Source organism: Alligator sinensis, unplaced genomic scaffold (genome assembly GCF_000455745.1).
Source record: "Alligator sinensis unplaced genomic scaffold, ASM45574v1 scaffold260_1, whole genome shotgun sequence".
NCBI lineage: Eukaryota > Metazoa > Chordata > Crocodylia > Alligatoridae > Alligator > Alligator sinensis.
The window spans coordinates 959760-983581 of NW_005842431.1; the positions used below are offsets into that span (position 1 = coordinate 959760).

The 23822-nt window shown below is 49.0% G+C and overlaps 1 protein-coding gene across 1 annotated transcript in view; it reads left to right on the forward strand.

Annotated features, from left to right (window-relative positions):
• SF3B3 (splicing factor 3b subunit 3) overlaps positions 1–16970 on the forward strand; it is a 55337-nt gene extending 38367 nt beyond the window's left edge. Inside the window, exons 18-26 of the mRNA XM_006030240.3 lie at positions 1402–1576; positions 2747–2952; positions 3875–4031; positions 6068–6193; positions 7777–7989; positions 9441–9539; positions 9968–10111; positions 10751–10855; positions 12020–16970. Coding sequence (XP_006030302.1) covers positions 1402–1576; positions 2747–2952; positions 3875–4031; positions 6068–6193; positions 7777–7989; positions 9441–9539; positions 9968–10111; positions 10751–10855; positions 12020–12160 — 1366 coding nt within the window. The 3' untranslated portion in view covers positions 12161–16970. The remainder of the gene's footprint in view (positions 1–1401; positions 1577–2746; positions 2953–3874; positions 4032–6067; positions 6194–7776; positions 7990–9440; positions 9540–9967; positions 10112–10750; positions 10856–12019) is intronic.
• Positions 16971–23822: the final 6852 nt, after the last annotated feature.

Genomic DNA, 23822 nt, shown 5'->3' on the forward strand with positions numbered 1-23822 from the left:
GCGGGCCAGTCCCAGCGGGCACAGGCCCCCCCCGCCGCCTCTGCTGACTGGTACTGACCCGAGCGGGTCTGTCCCATCAGGAGCAGCATGCAGCTGAAGCTGGCTTCCCATGTGCCAGCGGGGACGGGAGGAGCCCAGTCGGGTCAGATGGGACGGACCCAGCCGGATCAGCACCAGCCAGAAAAAGTGGCATGCAGCTGAAGCTGGCTTCCCACATGCTACTGAGGACGGGAGGAGCCTGGCTGGGTCTGCGCTGGCCAGCAGAAGTAGTGGTGGAGCCACGTGCCGCTCGGGACGGGACGAGCCCAGCCGGAGCGGCGGGGGCTCAGCTGCATTTTCCCCCTGCCTGCACTGGTCAGTGCCAAGCGTATGTGGCTCCGCCACTGCTTCTGCTGGCCGATGCTGACCCGGCCGGGCTCTTCCCATCCCCAGCAGCATGTGGGAATCCGGCTTCAGCTGCGTGCTGCTCCCGATGGGACAGACCTGCCCAGATCAGCACCAGCCAGCAGAGGCGGCAACGGAGCCGTGTGCCGCTCGGGACTGACCAGCACAGGCAGGGGGAAAGTGCAGCTAAGCCCCGGCTGCTCCGGCTGGGCTCATCCTGTCGTGAGCGGCACACAGCTCTCCTCTTCCCACACGCGCTGCGTCAGCAACGTCAAGCTGACACTGCGTGTGGGAACCTTAATCCTTCCCGAGCCCTTCAGCAGCCATTAGGAAGCTGCTGAGGGGCTGGGGGAGGGACAAGGGGTGGGAACGAAAGTAAACTATTTACTTTAGTTTCCCGTGGCAGCACTGCGGGCCACCGAAAATGCCTTGGCGGGCCGTATGTTGGGCAAGCCTGATTTACGTGATGTAGGGATACTCTCTGATCTTGTATTTAGAGCAAGGAGGTGGGAGCCATAGAACTGGATTCAGTTATTGACTTATGACCATGTGCAAGTTGCTACCTATCTTGGTGTATGTCATCTCCCCGATCTATAGAAGAGGGTCATCAAACAGTGGTTCACAGTAATATGATATCTTGGTAAACACTTACAAGCAGTCTTTTTCCCTTAGCTCTCTGTAGAAAGTTGCATAGTTCCTCTGGTGTATTGAAGTGTAGGCATTCTTCCTTTGAGCCGTTAGGTAGTGGCTTCTAACAAAAGTGGAGCTAAAAATGGTTTAGTGCTCTAAGCTCATGTAGCACCTGACACAGCTGAAGTTCTGCAGGAGGTGAGAGCGCTCTGGGTTTTATGTGGTGAAAAAAGGACCCTGGTCTGGCCTGCCAGGAAAATGTAGGTAGCGTTTCCAAGGGCCTGCATGTGCCAGGTAGCTGAAGGCTGAGGCTCCACCTTTGCTCTCTCTGGAAAGGATTTTTTCATGGCATTTATTAACTGTATGTTGTTTTTCTCTGTCCTGTAGGATTTTGGCACTGGAGAAGCTGGGTGCAGTTTTCAACCAGGTTGCCTTCCCATTGCAGTATACACCCAGAAAATTTGTTATTCACCCTGAGAGCAACAACCTGATCGTCATTGAGACGGACCACAATGCTTACACAGAAGCTACTAAGGCCCAAAGGAAGCAGCAAATGGCTGAGGTAATCAGGACAGTTGATACGGACGTGTGCCCTCATTCCACATAAGCCTGCATACTACAGTGCTGATGATTCCCAGCTGCACACCTGTTAACCACAGGTTGCCAGTGATTAGAATGCCTCAAACTGGGCAGTGCAAGCCTGTGGGTATATCAGTTGTGTTGCACTTTGGGGCCTTTGGTGACTGCTTGACCTCTTCCTCCATTTCCTCATCTGTAAAATGGGGGGTACCTAATAATATTGCACTTGACATGTGAAAATCAGTGATCCTCAAACATGGACTGTATCAGGACAAACTGGTCTTTACAGTTAGTTGTTTCTTCATGTCACTGCTTCCCTTCCAGTGACAGCATTCTGGTTTAGTTAAGAAACTGCCTATTCAAATTTAAACAATAAGTACTGCCCAGTGTAGCCTGTCACAGCCAGCAGTACTGTGGTGCTATGTGAGGCTGAAAAGGAAGGCGTACTGCTGTTTGAGTGCAACACATTCACTGAGTTTTACTTATTGCTGAGCATACTTAGATTTGAAGTAGATTGTTTTCTTTAGATTACCCTGCATTGTCAGTGGTTGTTTTGGGAACAACTTCCCCAGAGCAATATCCTCACAGACAGTGAGATAGCAGCAGCATCGTACTTTCTGGTTGCATTGTTTGAAAAAAGAAGAAAAAGGGAAGGGGGCCCATGGTGGGCATGCATCCTGGCCTTGAGCTTTTGGCAAATAGAATCTCTGGTTATGGGCAAATGTACATTCATAGCAGGCTCAGAAGGTGAGGGGAGATGCTGTTCAAGAGAGCGCTGCAGTTGGAATGCTGTAATGTGTAGGTGTGTTGGACCAGGACTCAGCAATCTGTCTGAGCCAAGTCATCCCAACTTGGAGTCTGGATGAAGCAGGAGTCTGACACTGTTCTGCTGCACTCATAATGCTACAGGCCCATGCACATGTAGGCAGTAGCCGACCCCCTCTCTCTTTTTTGAAGCTGTTATAAATGTATGGTTGTCCAGGCCCTGCAGCTATGTGAAATGGAGGCTTTAATATTTAATGGCCTTTGTATCTTGGATCCTTGCTACATCTCAGTCTTCTGGATCTCCCATCATTGCAGAATGTTTGAGTATCAGTGTGTTTTGAAATTAATCCCTTGTATTTCATTCTCTGCCCTCTGTCATGCTCCACAGGAAATGGTGGAGGCAGCTGGCGAAGATGAGAGGGAACTGGCTGCGGAGATGGCAGCCTCCTTTCTGAACGAGAATCTTCCAGAATCCATCTTTGGTGCTCCCAAGGCAGGCAATGGGCAGTGGGCTTCTGTTATCCGAGTTATGAACCCCATCCAGGGAAATACTTTGGACCTAGTCCAGCTGGAGCAAAATGAAGCTGCCTTCAGGTAAGAAACATGGCCAAGTGCAGCCAGAAACTGGTTTCTGAATTGCAGATTATTTTGCCCACCTGCCATTTAAGTTGAAAGCCAGTCACATGCTGCTGGGAAACTGGGTTTTAAATCCCCATAGGAACCTTTATACACTTGGAAACACCCACCTTCCCTTATCTCAACACCTTCATCATAGGGCCATTGGACATTCAAAGGGTTTTACCTGCTTTCTGTGCCAGCATGTTTACTGCACCTTTAATAAAAAGGAAGGAAAATACAGAAATTCCAAATGGGAAACGGGTGATGGAGGAGAAATACAGACTGTGAACACGAGATAATGTGCTTCTATCCTTCACTTCCACTTCCCTTTCAAGTGTCCACTGTGCATAGATTAAACTGACAGGAAATATTAGGGTCATAGACTGTGTATAAGAAATTAAATAAGGCAGTCAGTATTGTAGCTTCCTGTGACAAGATGAATGTAGATGATTGACATCATCTGTGGTGTGGTTTGCTTAGCCTCCTGGATCTTCTGACCTGTGCATGCTGAGCTAAGCATCAGTCAGGAAATAAAGCTGTAAGAAGAGATGATTTGTTTTTAACAGTCCAAAATTGTAACATTCTTGAAAAAAAGCAACAGCAGCAGCCCACAGTCCAGTATATTTAGCCTAGCTGCAGTGACTGGTCAGTACTGTTGCTGTCTGATAGCTCTAAAATTGTGATTTGGCACACAGTGATTTTGGAGAAACTGCTTTAGAAATGACTACAGGGGAGAGGTGAGCTCTCAGAGTGACATTTCAGCACTGTGGAGCCAGGCTTTCAAAATTCCCCACTAGGTTTACCACCCAGGTTAATGCAGTTTCTGCACAACCCGGGTCAGGGGGTGTCGGGACTCTGCTCCCACTAACCTCTTGGTGCTTGTGTGTGTTGTCTCTAGTGTGGCTGTGTGCCGATTCACCAACACGGGTGATGACTGGTATGTGCTCGTAGGAGTGGCCAAGGACCTGATTCTGAACCCCCGCTCTGTTGCTGGTGGGTTTGTCTACACATACAAGCTGGTGAATAGTGGTGAGAAGCTTGAATTCCTGCACAAGGTGAGTGCTGGGTAAAGTGGGTCTGTCCCTCTTTGGAACCCAGGGCCATTTCCCTGTCAAGGAGAGGAGGAATAGAGATTGGCTAATACAAGGGAGAGGCCTTTAGAATTACAGGTTGGGTTTTGAAAAGTAACCAGGCCAGACTGTAAGGTAAGGCTCCTTACAGTATCAGGGTCTGTAAGTGAGCCTTTGCAAATCATGTGTCAGTCCTGGGTTCCCTGGGAAAGCTGTGGTGTCTGTCTAGCATCAAAGCCAATACAGATATGAGAATTGGTCCCCCAGTTGTTTCTCACAGCCCACAGGTGGACACTTCCCTAATTACCCTACTTCATTGCTAGTACCTTCAAATTTATTGTATTTTTTTTCCATGGTACCCAACCAGTTGAAGGCCTTGGTGGGCACTTGGTCAAAGACATGTCATCAGAGATGCTGTTAGCTACCTCTGATAGAATACAGGGAAAGTAACTGACTTATCCAAGGTGGTTTGGGAAGTCTGTAGCAGAGCTGGGAATTGAACCCAGGTCTTGAGTCCCAGTCGGGGCCTTAAATCCATAGTTATACCCATTTTGTTGCCAGACAGCATGTATGTACTCCCATGTCACAGTTGAGTAATGGAAAAGGCACCAAAAAGAAATGTTACTATTTTACACTTTCAAGCTTATTTGTGCACCTTATTTTGGTGACTACACAAATAAAGAGACTTTCAACACTTGAACAAAGTTTGTTAGCATCATAGGCTGCTTGCAGATGTTTAAAAAAAAAAAAAAAAGAGTGCTTTACTTTAAATTCTGCACGCTCCTGCACCGAACCCTAGCATATGTTTAGAAGAGGCAGCACGTTAGTTGGACCCAGCTCACCCAACATATGTATAGATTGAGTGCTTTAGTGGGGATTGGATCAGCTTTAGCTAAATCACCAAAAAGGCCCACTGAAGCGCCCGATCTATACAGATGCTGCAGAGCCAGGTTGAAGTAATGCATTGCTGCTTCTGGTACAGCACAGTTTTGTGTTGTTTGTTTGTTTGTTTTTTTAATGTCTGCAAGCAGCCATTGTGTTTAACAAACCTCTCTTCCCCATTCCATGTCTTTGTGGTGTATTTGGGAAGTGGGCAGATAATGAGCTGGTGCTAAGGAATGTTGTGGTTTTTTTCTGCCTGCCCACATTGCCTCATGTGATAAGAGGGCTCTGTGCTGTATGAAGGCTTCTGAGATGCCATTTAACGCCCACCATGTACTTGGCAGGGCTGGTTGGATGGCCTGCTGGGTTCTGTTAGCCAGTGTGACCAAACCAAGAAAAAATTGTTGTTTGAGTATAATAGTAAAAAGTCCAGCTGAATTCATTCTCTCCAGTGTGATTGCTGATCCTTTTTGGATTAATCAAGAATATTCCATTGTGCTTAGGAAAGTTTAGCTCTTTTTGCCAGCAGTAGTGTTGCGAAAAGTATGTGGAGAACTTCTAGATTAACGACCCCCTCTTTGCTGGCAGCTCCAGAATTCTTTCCACAAATGACTTGGGTCTCGGCTCCTTGTAGCAAAGGATTAGTACTTGTTCCTAAAAATAGGACAGTCTCATGTGGATTTAGGCTAAATAGGAAAATTTGTTGGATGCCAGGGAAATGTTACTGGTAGGCAACAAGAATATTTCTTCTTTGCTGCGTACCCAATCTGTTTGCTCCCAGAGTAACTTAGTCTCTCACCTCTCTTGTTTAAATGATGCAGCAAATATATTTGGTGGCTTGTAATATCCAGGATTGTGCAAACACCAGTAGGACATGGTGTTCTAGCACATAGGGCATCATTGTTGGCTCTGATGTCTGGAATCCTTCAGGGTATTGGATGTTTATCCCTTCAGCAAAACTGATCAACCTTTGCATTGAGAAGCTCATTATCTTCACTGATGCTTTCAAGGTTCAGCAAAACCAGGGGATGCGCTCCATTCAGCTTTATTTTCTAGTAACAGCGCTATCAGCTGTCTTCCGGGGGGTGGGGCTTTGTCACATTGGGCTTTCTAACACATCCCCTCACTTCCCTCCCTAGACCCCTGTGGAGGAGGTACCTGCAGCCATTGCCCCTTTCCAAGGCCGAGTCCTAATTGGAGTTGGAAAACTTTTACGTGTGTATGACTTGGGCAAGAAGAAGCTGCTTCGAAAGTGTGAAAATAAGGTATTGGCTTGGGTTCCAGCTGGTGCTGGTTCTTTGAGCAAGGGTGGATGAGCCATGAGTACCACCTAGAGATTCCAGTTGAATCTAGGTTCTAAGTGTGCATGCTTTTGTGTGTGTGTCTGGATTTTGGTCTCTCTCAAATGGCACAGCAGACAGCCCTAAACATGCAGAAAACCAAAGTTCCCTGAGCAGTATACAGTAAAATTCACAGTACCTCTGTCTTTTTTCAATCAATAACCATTATTTGTTCCCCAGCCCTGTTGAACAACAAACCTCCACCCCCAGGCCCACCCCTGCCTTCCTGCTTGACATAAGCTTCATAGGTTTGTTGCAGCCCAGTGACATCTGTTCTGTTGAGGCACACAGTCCATGTCCATTGTGCCACATACGGACACCTTTCATCAGGATACAGAGTGGAAAGGATTGGTAACATTTACTGCATGGGAAATCTTTTTGCCCCTTGTGTTGGGACAGCAGGAACAGTGGAGCTAAACTAGGGCTGTCTACCTGGCAGCCGCAGGCCACATCTGGTTTGTGAGGGGTTAACATGCAGCCTACAGGCTCCCATTAGCCCTGCTGCTCCAGGGACTGGGGTCTCTAAGGCAGGGCAAAGTGGCTGGAGGGAGCCCCATAAGTGCTTTGCCCCCATGCCAGGAAGGGGACCCAGAGGGCTCCTATAGCAAGCAGCCTACGTGGAATGTGTAACCAAGGGGTCTGTGATTTGCACAGCATGCACCCCCAGTCCATCAAAAATTAGACAGCCTTGCTCTAAACAAATTGGAGGGCTAAAGCTGATAAACTTTGGGTTGCATTTTGCTGAGAGAGGAGTGGTGTGGGGCATACATCAGGGCCTTTTATGGGTTTCATTATAACTGCCTAGACCTACAAGGGTACAAGGGGTTTTTAAGGCTGCCCCCTGTTAACCTCTGGGTGCCTGAGGATAATAAGCTCAGCAGGTCTGATATATTGAGCAATATGTAAATAGTTTAAAGAAAATATAAAAAACTGCAAGGCATTTTTCTAATGTGTTAGTTGGCTGCTGCTTCTCCTTCACTCCCACCTCTGCAAGTTTCTGGTCTTGGGTCAGTTCTGGGTGCCCATTGCACACAGACAAATGAGACAAACCATAGGCAGACAGGAACATTCAGTGGAGATGTACTGCCTAGATCTCGGCTCCCAGCAAAAGTTGTAGAATGTACTTCCCAAGGCCTTTGTGACCAGAACTGTGAAACAGGCATTGGGAGGCCTGGAGGTGAAGGGGCAGGGTCTGTTTGTAGGCATATGTTTGGCACCTGGCTTAAGCACAGTCACACAGTAGGAATGTTCCTGTTTTAAGGGGTTTTTCCTGTGGTGGAGAACGGTGCACATTGGCTTTTGGGAATCTTGTTTAGTGTACACCTGTATTACACTGTGCTCTGGAGCCCAGGAAGGGAGAAAATTGAATTCCTGTTGTAGGAGACCTGGTGTGAAACTGAGAATTGATTCATGGAGCAAGCAAGATCACTGAAATAGGGTAGAACTGAAATGAAAGCTAGCTGCATTCTTTAGTAAGATATTCAGTTTTTTAATTGCCTTTCTAAAAGCACATTGCCAACTACATCTGTGGCATCCAAACCATCGGACACCGAGTGATTGTTTCAGACGTCCAGGAGAGCTTCATATGGGTGCGCTACAAAAGGAATGAGAACCAGCTCATCATTTTTGCAGATGACACCTACCCCCGCTGGGTGACTACAGCCACCCTCCTCGACTACGACACTGTGGCCGGAGCAGACAAGTTTGGCAACATCTGTGTGGTGAGTCTGTTTATTGGAGTTTGCCAGCGGCAGCAGATGCTTTCCCGCAACACCCATGTTTGTCTGAAGACTTGAGAATCTCTGTTTCGTTAGAAACAACGCCCAGTTGCACTCAGGGTGTTTACTGAATGCTCCCGAGATGACTTTCTCTCAGTATGATGGCTGGCTGATTGCCATTCATTAAAACCTCAGGAAATCAGAAAACACTGTACACATAAGATAAGCCATGAAAACAAGCTCCTGACTGCTTGTAGCCATTAACAAGACCACAATGCTTTCATCAAGAACAGAGGTGCTAATCCTGATGTCCCAGCCAAACTCTGCCTCTGGCACTTGGCTCTGCTTCAGCCAATTCTGCTCATGGCTGGTTGTGTTCCATTACTGCATGCTGAGGTTGGTTGTGATAGTTGGAGGTCAGTGGGAGGTGGAACACTGCTCCTGGCAGCACTCTGGGTGCTAAAGCATGCTGAGTTTCTTGGTTTTAAGCAGCAGTTCTACAAGTGTCAGATGTTGTTCATAAAGAATTTGGCTGAGGTGCACAAACCAGTCCTCATCTGCTGTCCTGACCCTGCATCCTTTAGGCTACTCTATTAAAAGAGATCACCCCCCATTGTAACAGTCATTGCTTTGTCTTCATGCAGAGACGACCATAGAGGGGTGCAGGGCCCAGGGCAAATCAGCCTGTGCTGCAAGGCCCCTTAAACACTGTGAGGGGTAGGGCTGCAGCCACTCTGCCCAGCTCCTGCCTGGCTCCATGGGGCCCCCTAAAGCACAGGGTCCAGGGCAGTTGCCCCGATTTCCCTTCCACCCCCCAAAAAAAAAAAAAAGGATGGCCCTGCCTCCATGCATCCCATCAGGAACACTCACGCAGGCAGAGCTTCCTACCCTGTAATCGGGTTCTGCTCCAGAGCCCTCCCCTCAACAGTTTTGAGTGTTACAGTGTTTGGCTCTATGCAGTGGCTCTTGTTCTTCCCACTGGTGAAACTTTTGTCTTCAGCTGCAGTGTGACACATGTGGTTCTTTTAACACCCTGAACTTTAAATGTTGTTTTCTCATTTGGACAGTATAAAATCTGCAGAGTAAAAACTGCTCAGGCCCTAGTTACCCTGCTGCTGTGGGGGTGAACTTAGTGTAGGGTAGAGTGAACCTCTAGGGTGAACCCTGTATGAAGGGACCTATGTTATAAATGAGCGTTCTGGCCTCTTCCTTTAGAGCCACATAACATGGCTTGGAGGGGCAGGAGATGTTCGTCCAAATAGTCCTAAAGACCAAGCGTGCAGCCACCATAATGGCCCATGTCCCTTCCAGACAGGCTAATTGACATTCCACCAGATTGGAGCACTTAAAGCATGAAGATCTAAACGCTTTGACTCCAAGGACTGTGTTCTCTTGTAGTGGTAAGGAGGCCTATATGATCAGCAAACTGACTGCCCTCCTTTATCTCGTTGCAGGTGAGGCTTCCTCCCAACACTAATGATGAGGTAGATGAAGATCCAACTGGGAACAAGGCACTGTGGGACCGAGGCCTTCTTAATGGAGCATCACAGAAGGTAATATTCCACGGGAAAGTTGGGGGCAGGGAGGGAATTGAGTGGCAGTACTTCTGGGGGAGTCCTGCAGCATATCTCCCTTGACCAAAAAGGGGCTGTCAGATAGCTCTTGATTCCTAGATTGCAGTCAAAACTGTTGTAAAGTCTGGCTGGGGCCAGATCAAGGGCCTCCACCTTAACTTGGTTCCTCCTCACCTGTCTCCTCTCTGTCATCCCTGCCCATCTGTGTCAGGACACCCACAGTGTTTCATTTTGCCATCTGTTCTCAGGTGGAAGGTGACTTCTAACAACAGACTCAAAATCAGAAGTTTTTTGGTCTTATTCCATTTCCTTTTCCCTGTTCTTGTGAGCCTCAGAAGAAGAGTACATTGTAGATGAACTGAAGGGGATCATGCTGACCCTGATTTGCTTCTCTGTTTGGCTTACAGGCTGAGGTGATAATGAATTACCATGTGGGGGAGACTGTGCTTTCTTTACAGAAGACCACGCTGATTCCAGGAGGCTCTGAATCTCTTGTGTATACTACCTTGTCAGGGGGCATTGGGATCCTGGTCCCCTTCACATCCCATGAGGTAAGAGAATGCCTGTTCTACTGAAGCATTGCTGGGCTGCCTACTCATCCTCAGCCTGTGTGTTAACATGCTATATTGATTTGGGTGTGTTAGCTGTTAGCTGCAGGGGACTGGAGCATGCAAAAATCAGGCTGGGGTGCAACAAATGTCCTGCCTGTGGATTGGGATGGGATTGGCATGGATTAGAACATGTGCAAAGATGTGGGAGTATTAAATTCTTTCTTCTGCAGAGACATGTGCAGCCTGCAAAAACTATAGAGCCAGTGCTGGATGCTTCCTCCAACTGCATGCACAAGCTGCTGTATCATTGCTTGCTGGGACCTGGCCTCTTTGAACCCATACTACAGATACAGCAGCTACCATCTGCTCCAGTTCATGCAAATTTGATAAACCCTGGCAAGCTGATAACACAGTCTTTGCAATAGATACCCATGGAATAGCAAAGGAGAAACCCACACCTGGAAGCAGTGAGGGAGCTGTTCAAGACTCAGTCTTGACAGCACTGGGCAGGGCCATGGTTGAGGGAAGCTGCTGATAGCAGTGTTCCTGTGCTACAATGCAGGTATCCCGCCTCAGAGCTCCGTGTCAGGACATGATCAACAGATTATTCTCCCTTCTTGCTCTCCTTTGTCCCTTTAGGATCATGACTTCTTCCAGCATGTAGAAATGCATCTGAGGTCAGAGCACCCTCCTCTCTGTGGACGAGACCATCTCAGTTTCCGGTCCTACTACTTTCCAGTGAAGGTAAGTCTGAGCTTTAGAAACACCAGGACATCAGTAGTTGAGGTTCAAAGGTCCACTACAGGATATGGAAACGCACACTGCCTGAGCATGTTGGGGTTGACCTCCATCCAGTGGACCTGATATTACCAAAGGTGCTTGTTGTTGGAATATAGTAATAGGATCTAGCTGTTCAGTCATACATTTCATCCACAGATCTTGGAGAGTTCTACGGAAGTTGGCACTTAGCCACACTTTCACAAACAGGAAAACTGAGGCATAGGGAGGAAGTGACATCCATCACTTGCCAGGAAATCAGTGGTTGGAACTGGAAATCAATCCAGTTCTCCAAAGCCCCACTCCAGTGCATTAAACTGAGGCTGCAAACCTAGTGGATATGTCCTTACTTTTTTAATGATCTCTTCTAGGTCTATCATGGGTACTGCATCCTACACAGGCACTTGTTCTCCTGCCTCTTCCACCATCTTCCATTCCTCCTGCATCCTTCACTAGAGTTCTCTCCCATTATAGCCTCTTGCCTGGTCTTATTAGCACTCCACTTTGCATTGTGGGGGGAAGGGGTTTGAATGGGGGACTTGTGTAATTAAAGCAGTATGTCCTAGATACCTTCAAGGTTCAAGACCTAGTTTTGCAGCTTATCACTGTTGTCCATGTAAGTAGCGCTATTCAGAAGGCATATATTCCATCTTAAAAGACACTATCCAGAGATGAAGTCACTCTTGTAACTTAAGGCTTTGGGGCAGATTTCTAGCATATGAGACCTCAAAGATCTTTGAGACCTGACTGAAGAGTTTCCCTTGCATTTATCCACCAGAACCTTCTTCAACCCCCCTTCAGCAAACCCTGCCTAAAGAAACATGCTAGCCAAGACTTGCTGGTCTGAGAAATCAGCCTTGTCCTGCTCTCGAGTGGTTCTTTAGCTGGGTCTGGGCTTTCCGGGACTTTTCTGTTAATCAAATTGGGCAGTAATTAGTTTGACGTGACCTGCTGCTGTTCAGCAGATGAGGTCACTGAGCATAGCCTAGTTTCCAAAATGGGATTAAGGAACTCCTGTGAAAGGATTGTTTGCTGCCATTTTCCCTTTTCAGATGTTCTAATTAAGCAGGGTTGGTGCTGAGCCCTTGTCTGTCCTGCACATTCTAAAGCATTCCTCCCTTTCCTTGCCAGAATGTGATTGATGGGGACCTCTGTGAACAGTTCAACTCCATGGAGCCCAACAAACAGAAGAACGTGGCTGAAGAACTGGACAGGACCCCACCAGAGGTGTCCAAGAAGCTGGAGGATATCCGTACGCGCTATGCGTTCTGAGCAGCACCCTTCGGCCTCTTGTTGGGCTTGTCAAGGACCCTTTTCCAAGAAGGGTTGGAAGGAAGGCTGTGTGCTTTTCCCTTTTTACTATTGATGTGGTCATCTGGATTTGTGCTTTTGAAATCCAAAGTAACGAGTGTTTCCCATTAACTCAGTGGCAGAAGTTAGGTCTCTCTACATGCCTTGCTGCTTGCGTGGAGCCTCTGGCTTACTGGGTTTCAGTGACGTTGAACCCCACTCTCAGATGGTGACTGCCTGAGAGAAGAGCAGGCCCCTAGCTTTGTGCATGCTGTGAAGAACATGGGGCTTTCAGTTCTCTGCCCTGCTGCACCCACCTCTGCCTAGGACTAGAGAGTTTGGCTATGTTTTCTGAGGCTAGACGAGCTAGTCCTGGAATGGCCTTGTAAGGTGATCTGAGTGTCCTGTCCTTCACAGGATCAAGTAAGTCTAGATGGTTGCAGGAGCTCCCCACCCCTTCTTGGGGAAATCTTGGAGCCCTAACAAAATCTTTGTTATGCAAGTAGCCTTCACCAAGCTCATGGCCAGTGTGTGGGAAGTCCCAGAGCCCTGCAGGGAGGGTTCACACCATGCTTTTCTCTGGGCTTCTGTTTGAAAGGCAGCGTCACACTTTTCCTTTTTAATTGTTTTCCCTGTAAATAAAGTTTTGTACAATGTTTTGACTCTTGGGGGGTGGGATAAGGGAAGAGGGAGGCAAGGAGGGATCCTAGGACTTTATTTGTTTCATAATAACTTTGGCAAGAGCAGTGTCCCAGCTCCACACTGACCATGAGGAGCATGTGAAGAATAAAAGCCTTGTTTTTGATTGGTTGGACTGCTGACTTGTCCATTCTCTAAAGTACTTTTTTTTCCAGTTTGTTGGGACAAGTCTGGGCTGGAGGAGAGGTTCAGTGAGAACAGGGAAAGCTGCATGCACCCCACATGTGCACTGGTAGTGTGCTGCAGCATCATGAGTCATGCACTGAGCTACCAGCCTGAGCTGTGCTTCTTGCCGGCACTCTTAACGCACTTCCCTGATGGGCAGGGGCATTGCAGCCTTGTGAGTGAGGTGAGTAAGTCTTGAAAGCACAGCTCTAGCTGTAGACTGTTCCTGAAGCCATGTGAACAAGCCTACAGTGAGTCTGCAGTTGATTGCATCAGGGATTGAGGGAATCTGCTGAATGAGTTCCTGGGAAAGGGTTTTTCTTCCTCTTGTCTGTCAGTGACCTAGCTGTCCAGGATGTCTCCAGCTCTCAACTACATGGCCGTGCCTCCTTCCTCTATTCCCAGCTTTGTTTTGTACCCTGCTCTAATGCAGAATACCAGGCTGCTTGTAGAAAGAGAGATGGCCCAGGATTTCTGAAATAAAGTTAACATTATTTAAGCCAAACAGGGCCATTGTTCCCTGGCTTTATAGTAGGAAAACACAGGCCAGTTCTCTCTGCACTCCAGCAGTCCTGTTCAGCACCATCAGCTCTGCATCTTTGGTATCAATTCCATCTGTGACCAACGGTGTTGGCTGCTCCGCTTCAGCAGAGGTCTTTCAGGATCCTCAGGCCATCTCCAGGACTAAGAGTTAGGGTTAGAAGGTTGGTCTGGAGCATCAAACGCTGGACTAGAACTTTGGGCAGGGCACCAGTGGCCCCTTGGCAAGTCTCATAATTGGTCTTGTGGTTCAGTTCTCTGGGAGGGTAAAGTCTGCTTGTGCTGAGGAGGCATCCAGTTGTCTTGGTGATAAGTACCTATATCGGGAATCCCTTACTGCCTCTTGAGTTTCCTTCCTCCCCCAAGATTTCACCCAGTGGCAGGCTGGAGGTGATGGGGAATCTATCCAGATAGGAGATGAGTCGAGAGATGAAGCCTGCCCTGTGCTTTGGAACCAAGCCCACTTCTCTCCCAACATACTTAGATTTGACCCTGAAATTGTTACAATGTTCTCTTGGCCAGGACCCAAGGGCTTTGCTGTGTGATATATGTGCTTTTTTAAAGTTAGAAAAATCCCCTCCCACTCTTGACATGGTGAAGGGAAAAAAAAATTGTAGTCCCTAGACTGAAAAAGGAGATCACGGTTTCTGCTATGGAGTTGAGCCACAGAGTCTAGGGACTCCAATACTTCCATCCCTCCTGAATCTGCTACACCAACCTCTGGAGCTGTGGGCTTGCATATCAGTCACAATCGGACCTGGAGTGGCCTCAGACCACAGGCTACAGCACTGAATGCTTTTGGTCACTTCCTATAACCTCCTGCCCCACAAGTCTCCCACAAGGATTGACATGGCCTCCTTTTGGAGCTCATTCATTGTTTATTCACCACCTTGGGGATAGGCAGGTGTTGATTCTGGAACCAAGAGCACTCCTTGGCACTGCTCCTGGCCAGATACGTTTCCTAGGCACCTCACCCCCCAGGGTACCAACATGCTATGTATGCTAGGCATTCACCACTGCCATAGTTCAGGCTCAGCTAGGTGAAGGACAGCACTTGCCCAGCAGGGGGGAAGAGAGGCATGGGCAAGTCTCCTGGGACAAACTTTAAAGCACTGATGCCTCCATCTGCCTAAATACCTGCCCCAAGATAAATCAAGGTGTAGGCAGTAACAACAGTGATATGGTTGCCATTTGGGGCTGGGAAGGGTGGAGAGGCACCTTTAACAGACTATATGCCTCAAGCACAAACCTTTGACCTTGCCTAAATTAATTTGATTCCATAGCATTGGGCATATGGTGTAAACAGTGTAGTTTCCCCCTGAGGAGAGGGTGGGAGACTGAAGGAATTGTACATACCTAAGATGCTAGTCATGTTGCTGAGAGACTGAAACATGCTTAGAGAGCTGATGAGGGGGAGCCTAGTATATGAGCATCAGAGACATCTTTAATCTTGAGTCCAAGGGAGTGTGTCTGCAGTTCATCACTGCAAAGCTGTAGCACTAACATCATCTTGATAAGTCATCTATCTCTTCCCATCTCACATTTCTACCTGGGCCTCTAACATGATCCCCATCTTCTCAAAGCCCCTTCCCTAGCCATTCATTATTTTGTTGCCTCATCCAGTCAAGCTGCAAAGGTCTCTGAGGCTGGACTCTTCCACTCTTAATATACATGGAAGTCTCAACACTGACTGTTACTACATTAGCAATACACTGGGATAAAAGTGGGGAGAGCGGAGGGAAAGACTGATGAGGAGTAAATGCATTTGCAGTGCAGGGTACAACGAGAGAATGTGTAACCTTACGGCCCCCTCCCAAACTTGAAGCCAACATCTGTGTTCTACCACTGCAGTTCTCTTCAGTGGAATGGTTTCTTGGCAGCCACCATCTTAGGGATGGCAGAAGGTAACTTAGAAGAGTGTGGGGCTGGTGTGCAGTACACTTCACATCCCAACTCTTAGGGAACCAGTAAAACCAACCAGTCTGAACAGTCGTCTATTTTTGTCAGTCTGTTGGAGAAAATGTGAGGGAAGGGATAGGGACAGGTCCCATATAGGTATCGCACTCCACTAATGGTATTAGGCTTTCTTGGTTTGATGGCGTTTGCCCTGTGAATTACATCCACATCAGAAACGAGGGAGAACATCTTTGATCCCTTGCGATAGGAGTGAGACCTTGAAAACTTAAGGGCTGAGGTTACATGCTATAGTTACAAGGGATGGTTAGAGACGGTATCAGTGCTAAGAAATATTGTGGGTATCTGAGTTTCTGAGGTCATTGAGTAGGATGAAAATTTGGTGCAAGGCTCCTGACAAGTGTAAACAAGTCTGGAAAACCTCTTGCCCCAGGGGAGAATGCAAGCACCTGTTTGTCTTGGCTGGCGCCTGTGAAGGGGGAGACAAGCTGGCAACAGGGGAATGGAAAAAATACACGAGCACAAGTCTCCTACAGGATCCCAAAGGGTTGATGGCTAACACCCAGTGACCTTAGCATGCAGATATATTGTCTGTTGCTCCATCATGTTTGCTCTAACATTTTGTCCTATAATCAATATGCCCTGTGCTTTCTGCAGGCAGCTGGTCACTGACTCGCTTTGTCCCTAGACAAGGCTACAAACTGCCTCAGACCTGCAAGGTTAATCAGTGAGTTGTGAGGGGGCTGCTAATCTTAAGGGGGAGGGACTTTGGTCCCAACCAATAAGGGGCAGTTGGAGACCCAAGTGGGAAGCCTTGCAGGTAGTGTCAAGGATGTAGCTATCCCAGCACTGACACCTGCAAACTGCCTGCCCTGCCAGGCAGTGGCTGTTCCCCGTCACTGCCTCGCATCCTGCGGGGTGTGAAAGAACTCCCTCCCAGCCTCCACTTTTTTGGGGTTGCCTGTTCCCTTCTGTCTCATGTCTGTCAACCTGGTTGCCCTGGGATACTGCATATGTACCCTCGGGTATGAGGGTGTAGATTTAACCTCTCTATTGTTTGGAGCTCTGACCTCACAACAAGGGGGCAGGAGCGTAAGCCCATGTCACTCCCGTAGGAAACTGATGTTTTTCAAATTGATTGGCCGGCATCAATTAACACCTGTCCTTGGCTGGCTCCAGGTGGTGAGGTCAGTAGGGCTGTAAAAAAAGGGTCACTGCAGGAAGAAGGGAGGTGGACATTTAAAAAAAAAACAAAAAAAACACAGAAACTTAGACCTCCACAGCTAACTCTCTCTGGTGATGGAAGTGAGTAACTTATCAGAAACTTAACTAGGAACTTAGTTGACTGTAATCTAGTCACGTATCAAATGGCTGACAAGCCACTCAGATTTGCTCAAGGTTGGGGTTCTTTTCTATATTTTGCTATTGGCTTCCCCATCCTATCCCTCTTGGATCAATAAATCTGTCTGCTTTATCATGCCTCGCTTTGTGTGCTTAAGAGGGAAGGGACCTGCTAAGGTGGGCTCAGCTATTTTACTTTCCTCCCACCCGGGAGGCTGCTGGTGAAGGCTTCAATCTAATAGAGGCACCCCAAGATCGCAAGGTTGACTCTACAGGGCCTGTGTATCCAAGGCGGCACAGGGCCCAGACAAAGACCAGAGTCCGGGTGGTGGCAGCAGTACCCCAGACTTGCAGCAGTGCTCCAGGGAGGACATGGGCTGAACATAGGTACCCCCAGAGGAGACTCTTGGAGCTTGGTTTTTGGCCAGGCACAGTGAGGTGGGTGGCTCAGCACAGGAGCCCACCACAAGGGGCGTGTGTGCTGGCAGCAGCCTTGCATGTCTTATGCTCCCTATTTGGGGCTTTGGATAAGGGGAATGGATTAAAGGCATCTGCTTCTATCTTGAGTCCTGGTTTCCTGCTGCGTCAGAAATCAAAACAAGTTCAGGGACTTTGCAGTTACCTGCCTACTGCTAACATGATTCCAGTCCTGATCTAAGACTCAGATTGTGCTGTATCAATGGGATAAACAGCAGGGGAGAAAAAGAGCTATTTAAGCTTAAGGACAATGCTGGCACCAGAACAAATGGTATAAACTGGCCATGAATCAAGTTAGGAGGCTGGAAGTTAGGAGGCATCATAGTGCTCAGGTCCTGGAACAGGGGGAGCAAAGAGAACCTAATTAGTTTTAAGATGAAACTTGGTGGAATGATGAGGGTTGTGATATGACATGGCTGCCTGTGATGGTTCAGAGCCCAGTCCCAAGCTAGGAGGCCCCCCACTGTCCATGTGCCTCTGAGATGTCCTACAGCATGGGAGTAACAGAGCTGCTTGTTGGTGATTAAATTTCGTTAACTAGGGTGTCCTTGGGCAGAAGGAGAGGAGGCTAGATGGAGCGTTAGCGGGGGCAACCACAATAAAGAGCCCAGCATGGGTTGGTGGTGCTATGGCAGAGGTTACTTGGAAAGGGCCTAGAGGGTATACACGGGCCAACGGGGATGGAGCACCGCCACTCACCACCGCATGTCACCGCCTCCCAGGAGCAGGGCCTGGCAGGGAGGGGGCAAGGGCAGCGGCACATGCGCTGCCCAGGTGGCTGGACACAGCGGGAGGGAGCTTGCATGTGGTCGCCACCGTGTGCAAGCCCTGCCCCAGCTCCATGTCTGGCCACTGCCACCCCTCCCTCCCCCTGCCCCACCAGAAGTATCCCCAGAAGAGGTACATTCCTTCAAAAAAGTTGAAAACCCCTGTGCTATGGCAATGGCAACACTAAAATAGGTATCTGGGTAATGGTTTAAAACAAGGAAGCCAACTGCTGTGTGACAGTCACTCACTGGCCTGTGTCAAATGCATTTGCAGTGCAGAATACAACAGGAGAATGTAACCTTATGGCCGCCTCACAAACTTGAAGCCAACATCTGTTCAATTCCAAGTGTTCCAAGTGTCCAATTCGAAGTGGACACATCTCCGAGCAGAACAACTGCTGCTGCTTTCCCATTGCTTGTCCCTGTCAGCAGAGAGATGAGGACTGCCTGGGCTGTACAGACTGAGTTCCATGTTCCCTCTCCCTGTTCGCTCTCTTCACTGCCATGAGGAAGGAGTTGGCACTGCTTTCCTAACCAGCGTCAAGGAGAGGATTTCAGGCTCCAGTGTGGATTTTTCAGACAATAGGATGTGGATCTATCCCATGACGTAGGCCTCTTCCATTCTCTGGGAATTCCCAGCCACTGAGGGAAATCAGCCTGGCCTTGCTGTGTGGCCCAGGCTGCTATGTCAAGGGGGGCTGCTTCTAGCGAAAGCTGCAGCAAGACAATACAGCAGGTGAACTGCTACACCAGTGTGTCAAAGGCTTCGTTCCCTCTGCTGGGGAAGGCTCCCAGACCTCCATCTGGTTTGGCCTTCATGTGGTTCATACTCAAGCAAAGTGGGGCGCAGCCCAACTGGGGCTGCTGCTGACTGCTGCATCTTTCCTCCCTATGCAGGGTGTTGCAGTCACAAGGTTTCTATAAGCAGGCATCTGCCTGTGCCAAAGCTCCTGAGGGTCCTGCTCCCCTGCCAACATGCTGCTGCCATTTGGCACTTTGCATCTCTTTTCATTGGGTAGGAAATCACAGCAGTTCCTTCTGCAAAGAAATGCAGCTGTGCTCAGTTCAGTGGTTGTGTTTTTAAAAAGCAAACTGTGGTTTCCTTCTTTGCACTTCAACCGATCCGAAAGTATCAAAAAGGCCCTGAGGCCAAAAGAGCGTGGTCGGGTCAGTGCCAGAGCCAGGTGCCAGCCTGTAGCCCCCAGCTTGCTGACACTCTAGGCAACCAGCCAAGCAATTATTTGGGCAGATAATATTATCAAATAGCTTTCTCATGCCAGCAAAGACCTCTAGGTGGCAAGGGTGCTGTAGAGATTAGCCAATTCAGTGGCCTGACATGATGCTATGAACAGTCTTTTGTCCCAGGCCTGATGAGCTGCTCAGGATAACTTGCTCCAGAGCCAAAGGAGCCTGCTGTCATTTAGGGTGTGTTTGAGAGCAGGAACCAATGACAAGTAGCTCCTCATTGTCACTGATCGCCCCAGGCTGGTTGGGTTTTAGGGAGTAAGTCAGGGTAAAATGGTAAATACAGGTGAAATGTCTGTACTGACCCATGCCCTTCATGAGGCCTTTGTGGCAGGACAGTAGGGGGTGCTACTACTCTGAGCCACCCGCTGCACTGTGCCCAACCTAAACTACACTTCAGGTGTCTCCCCTGGGGTGCCAATGTCCAGCTGACCCCCTTTCTGGAGCAAGCCCACAAGCTTGGGGTGCTTGCTGCCACCACTCCAGCTCTGGTCTCTGTTAGGGCTCTGTGCAGCCCAGTGTACACGGACCTTGCAGACCTTGAGGGTGCTTTGCCCACTGGTAGTATTTCTAGGTGCTCCTTATAGCCTGGAGTCACCCAGGATGTTTTTTGGTAGGACAGAATCAGTTAATAATCAGCCAAGCTCTGCTAGGAGCGAGAAGGCCTGTCCCTCCTCTCAAGCATTCACAGCTAGGCATGCTGTAACAGATGGCCTTTATTAATCAGAGAGGGGGAGAACGTGGAAGGAATACAAGACAGAAGAGTATTTAAAAAACACCTTGAGCAAAACAGAATAGGCTTATTGGCCCTTTTAACACGCAGTTAAAGATGCATAACCCTAATTTACTGGCTAAATTTCAGGTAGGCTACTTACAAATACATTCAGAGGATTCTGGAGGCCCATGCTTCTGTGTGTTTCCTAAATGCCTGCTGGAGGAAGCCCTCTCCTCCCCCACCCCACCCCTGACCAGGTGACCTGGCCCTTAAATAACTTTTCTGACTTCATCACCTGGCTCCAACCAGGAACAGGCATTATTTGAACCCTGCTGATGCAGACCCATCCTTTTAAAAAGTGGTCAGCAGCCCTCAGTCGAGTGACCAGAGTCACCAAACTAGTTCCACAGGTTACTTGGCAGGTAGCTTAAGACAAAGGGTCTGTACCCAAAAAGGGGGATGGGAGGTGGTCCTATACAGTACAAACAAGATACACAGCAAAATAAATCCTGAAACACTTGACCACACACTATTACAAGTGTGTGTGGGTGTTACATTCTCCCCCCAAGCTGACATGTCCCAATCCAGGGACAAACAGTAGGAGATTTCTTCACAGCCTCCAGCTATCACCTGCAGGGGCTGGAGCTCCCTCATAAATAGTAAGGGCAGCCTCTGAAGGACATGTTGCATTTGTTTTCCTAGAAGTGACAAAGGCTTGGATGAGAGCCACAAAGTCCATGTTAGAAAGTGGTGGCTGCAGCCTTCTGCCTTACTGGAGATGGATGTTTCATAGTTTCATAGTAGTTAGGGGTCAAAAGGGACCTGAATAGATCATCTAGTCTACCCCCCTGCCACTGGTTGGAGCACACGCTGGGATTACATGACCCCAGACAGGTGTTCATACAACCTCTTTTTTAATTTACCCAAGGTAGGAGCGAGGACCACTTCCCTAGGAAGTTGGTTCCAGATCCTAGCTACCCTGACAGTGAAATAGTGCCTCAGTCCCTCCTAATCTCTAACTTGACCCTATTCTCCAGCAGCTTCTGGCCACTGTTCTTCGTCAGCCCAGCTGCTGCTGGGGAGAATAGGGCTCTTCCTATTTGCTGATGACCTCCCCTAACAAGTTTGTAGGCAGCCACCAAATCCCCCCTCAGCCTCCGCTTGCTGAGGCTGAACAGGTTCAGGTCCCTCAGCCTCTCCTCATAGGGCCTGTCCTTTTGCCCTCCAACCAAGCAGGTGGGCCTCCTCTAAACCCTCTCAAGGCAGGCCGCATCCTTCTTAAAGTGCAGCGCCTGGTACTGGACGCAGTACTCCAATTGTGGCCTGACCAAAGTCGCAGAGGGGGAGTATCACCTCTCTGGACTGGCTTGAGATGCATCTTTGGATGCATGACAAGATATGGCTGGCCTTGCTGGCTGCGGTCTGGCATTGGCGGCTCATGTTCATCTTGGAGTCAATAATGACTCCAAGATCCCTTTCCGCCTCTGTGCTCACAAGGGGGGAGCTCCCCAACTTGTATGTATACTATGGATTCCTTCTCCCCAGGTGCAGCACCCTCCATTTATCTACATTGACCCCCATCCTATTACCACCTGCCCACCTCTGTAGTCTGTCTAAGTCTAATTGCAGCCTCTCTCTCCCTTCGAGCGTGCCCACCTCTCCCCACATCTTGGTGTCATCGGCAAACTTGGACAACAAGTTTTCCACTGCCTCGTCCAAGTCACTGATGAAGATGTTGAACAGTGTAGGCCCCAGGACCGAGCCCTGGGGGACCCCACTTTTCACATCCATCCAGGTCGAGTACAACCCGTCCACCACCACTCTCTGGGTGCGCCCCATCAGCCAATTTTTTATGTGAATTCAGTCATCTCACTGAGAAGTGGTGAGTCTCAGTGTGACCTTGAGTTTACGAACTATCTCATGTACTCTCCAGAGCTACCACAATCATTTCCTCTTTGTGAGTCCCTGTGCCCACAGGCATTGCTTCCAGGAATGTGGCTTGGCTGACATCCACCATCACCCCTCCATGCTCATCCTGATCTCTGCAGGGCCTTTTGTGGGCTCAGATCAAGCATAGTTGGGGGAAATACCGTGATCACCACAGTGGCTTCCTAGTTACACCTGGGGAAGACCACTCTGCTGGCATGGGATAGTACCTGCATAGGTAATGCATAGTTAACCTTGGCTTTATGCCCACCTTATGGAAATGGGAGACTCCTCCCTAGCTTGCTCCTGGGGCCTTATGGCTGAGGGAAAGCAAAACTTGAGGGCATCCGAACCCCAAGCCTCCGGACTTGGGCCTGCAAGTAGGATGCCCGCAAAAGGATTTGGGAACATCTGAAGCCCCAGATGGGGGTGGAGGATGTTTGCTGGAAGTAGGGCCGCTTATGGTTCTCGACTGACTCTTGGATTTGGAATTTGTTTTGGCTGATTTGGCTTGGAAAATTAAAAAAAAAAACAAATCTCTGTGGGAGGGTGGCAGAGCAACCAAATCTGAATGTGATCAATGTGTGATTGGGTGTCCTTGGCGTACAGAAGGCACTGCAGTGTGTAGCACCTCTATTCCCCTTTTCCCCCTCAGCCTCCGCTTGCTGAGGCTGAACAGGTTCAGGTCCCTCAGCCTCTCCTCATAGGGCCTGTCCTTTTGCCCTCCAACCAAGCAGGTGGGCCTCCTCTAAACCCTCTCAAGGCAGGCCGCATCCTTCTTAAAGTGCAGCGCCTGGTACTGGACGCAGTACTCCAATTGTGGCCTGACCAAAGTCGCAGAGGGGGAGTATCACCTCTCTGGACTGGCTTGAGATGCATCTTTGGATGCATGACAAGATATGGCTGGGCCTTGTGGGTGCGGGATTGGCGGCTCATGTTCATCTTGGACTCAATAACGACTCCAAGATCCCTTTCCGCCTCTGTGCTCACAAGGGGGGAGCTCCCCAACTTGTATGTATACTATGGATTCCTTCTCCCCAGGTGCAGCACCCTCCATTTATCTACATTGAACCCCATCCTATTACCATCTGCCCACCTCTGTAGTCTGTCTAAGTCTAATTGCAGCCTCTCTCTCCCTTCGAGCGTGCCCACCTCTCCCCACATCTTGGTGTCATCGGCAAACTTGGACAACAAGTTTTCCACTGCCTCGTCCAAGTCACTGATGAAGATGTTGAACAGTGTAGGCCCCAGGACCGAGCCCTGGGGGACCCCACTTTTCACATCCATCCAGGTCGAGTACAACCCGTCCACCACCACTCTCTGGGTGCGCCCCATCAGCCAATTTTTTATGTGAATTCAGTCATCTCACTGAGAAGTGGTGAGTCTCAGTGTGACCTTGAGTTTACGAACTATCTCATGTACTCTCCAGAGCTACCACAATCATTTCCTCTTTGTGAGTCCCTGTGCCCACAGGCATTGCTTCCAGGAATGTGGCTTGGCTGACATCCACCATCACCCCTCCATGCTCATCCTGATCTCTGCAGGGCCTTTTGTGGGCTCAGATCAAGCATAGTTGGGGGAAATACCGTGATCACCACAGTGGCTTCCTAGTTACACCTGGGGAAGACCACTCTGCTGGCATGGGATAGTACCTGCATAGGTAATGCATAGTTAACCTTGGCTTTATGCCCACCTTATGGAAATGGGAGACTCCTCCCTAGCTTGCTCCTGGGGCCTTATGGCTGAGGGAAAGCAAAACTTGAGGGCATCCGAACCCCAAGCCTCCGGACTTGGGCCTGCAAGTAGGATGCCCGCAAAAGGATTTGGGAACATCTGAAGCCCCAGATGGGGGTGG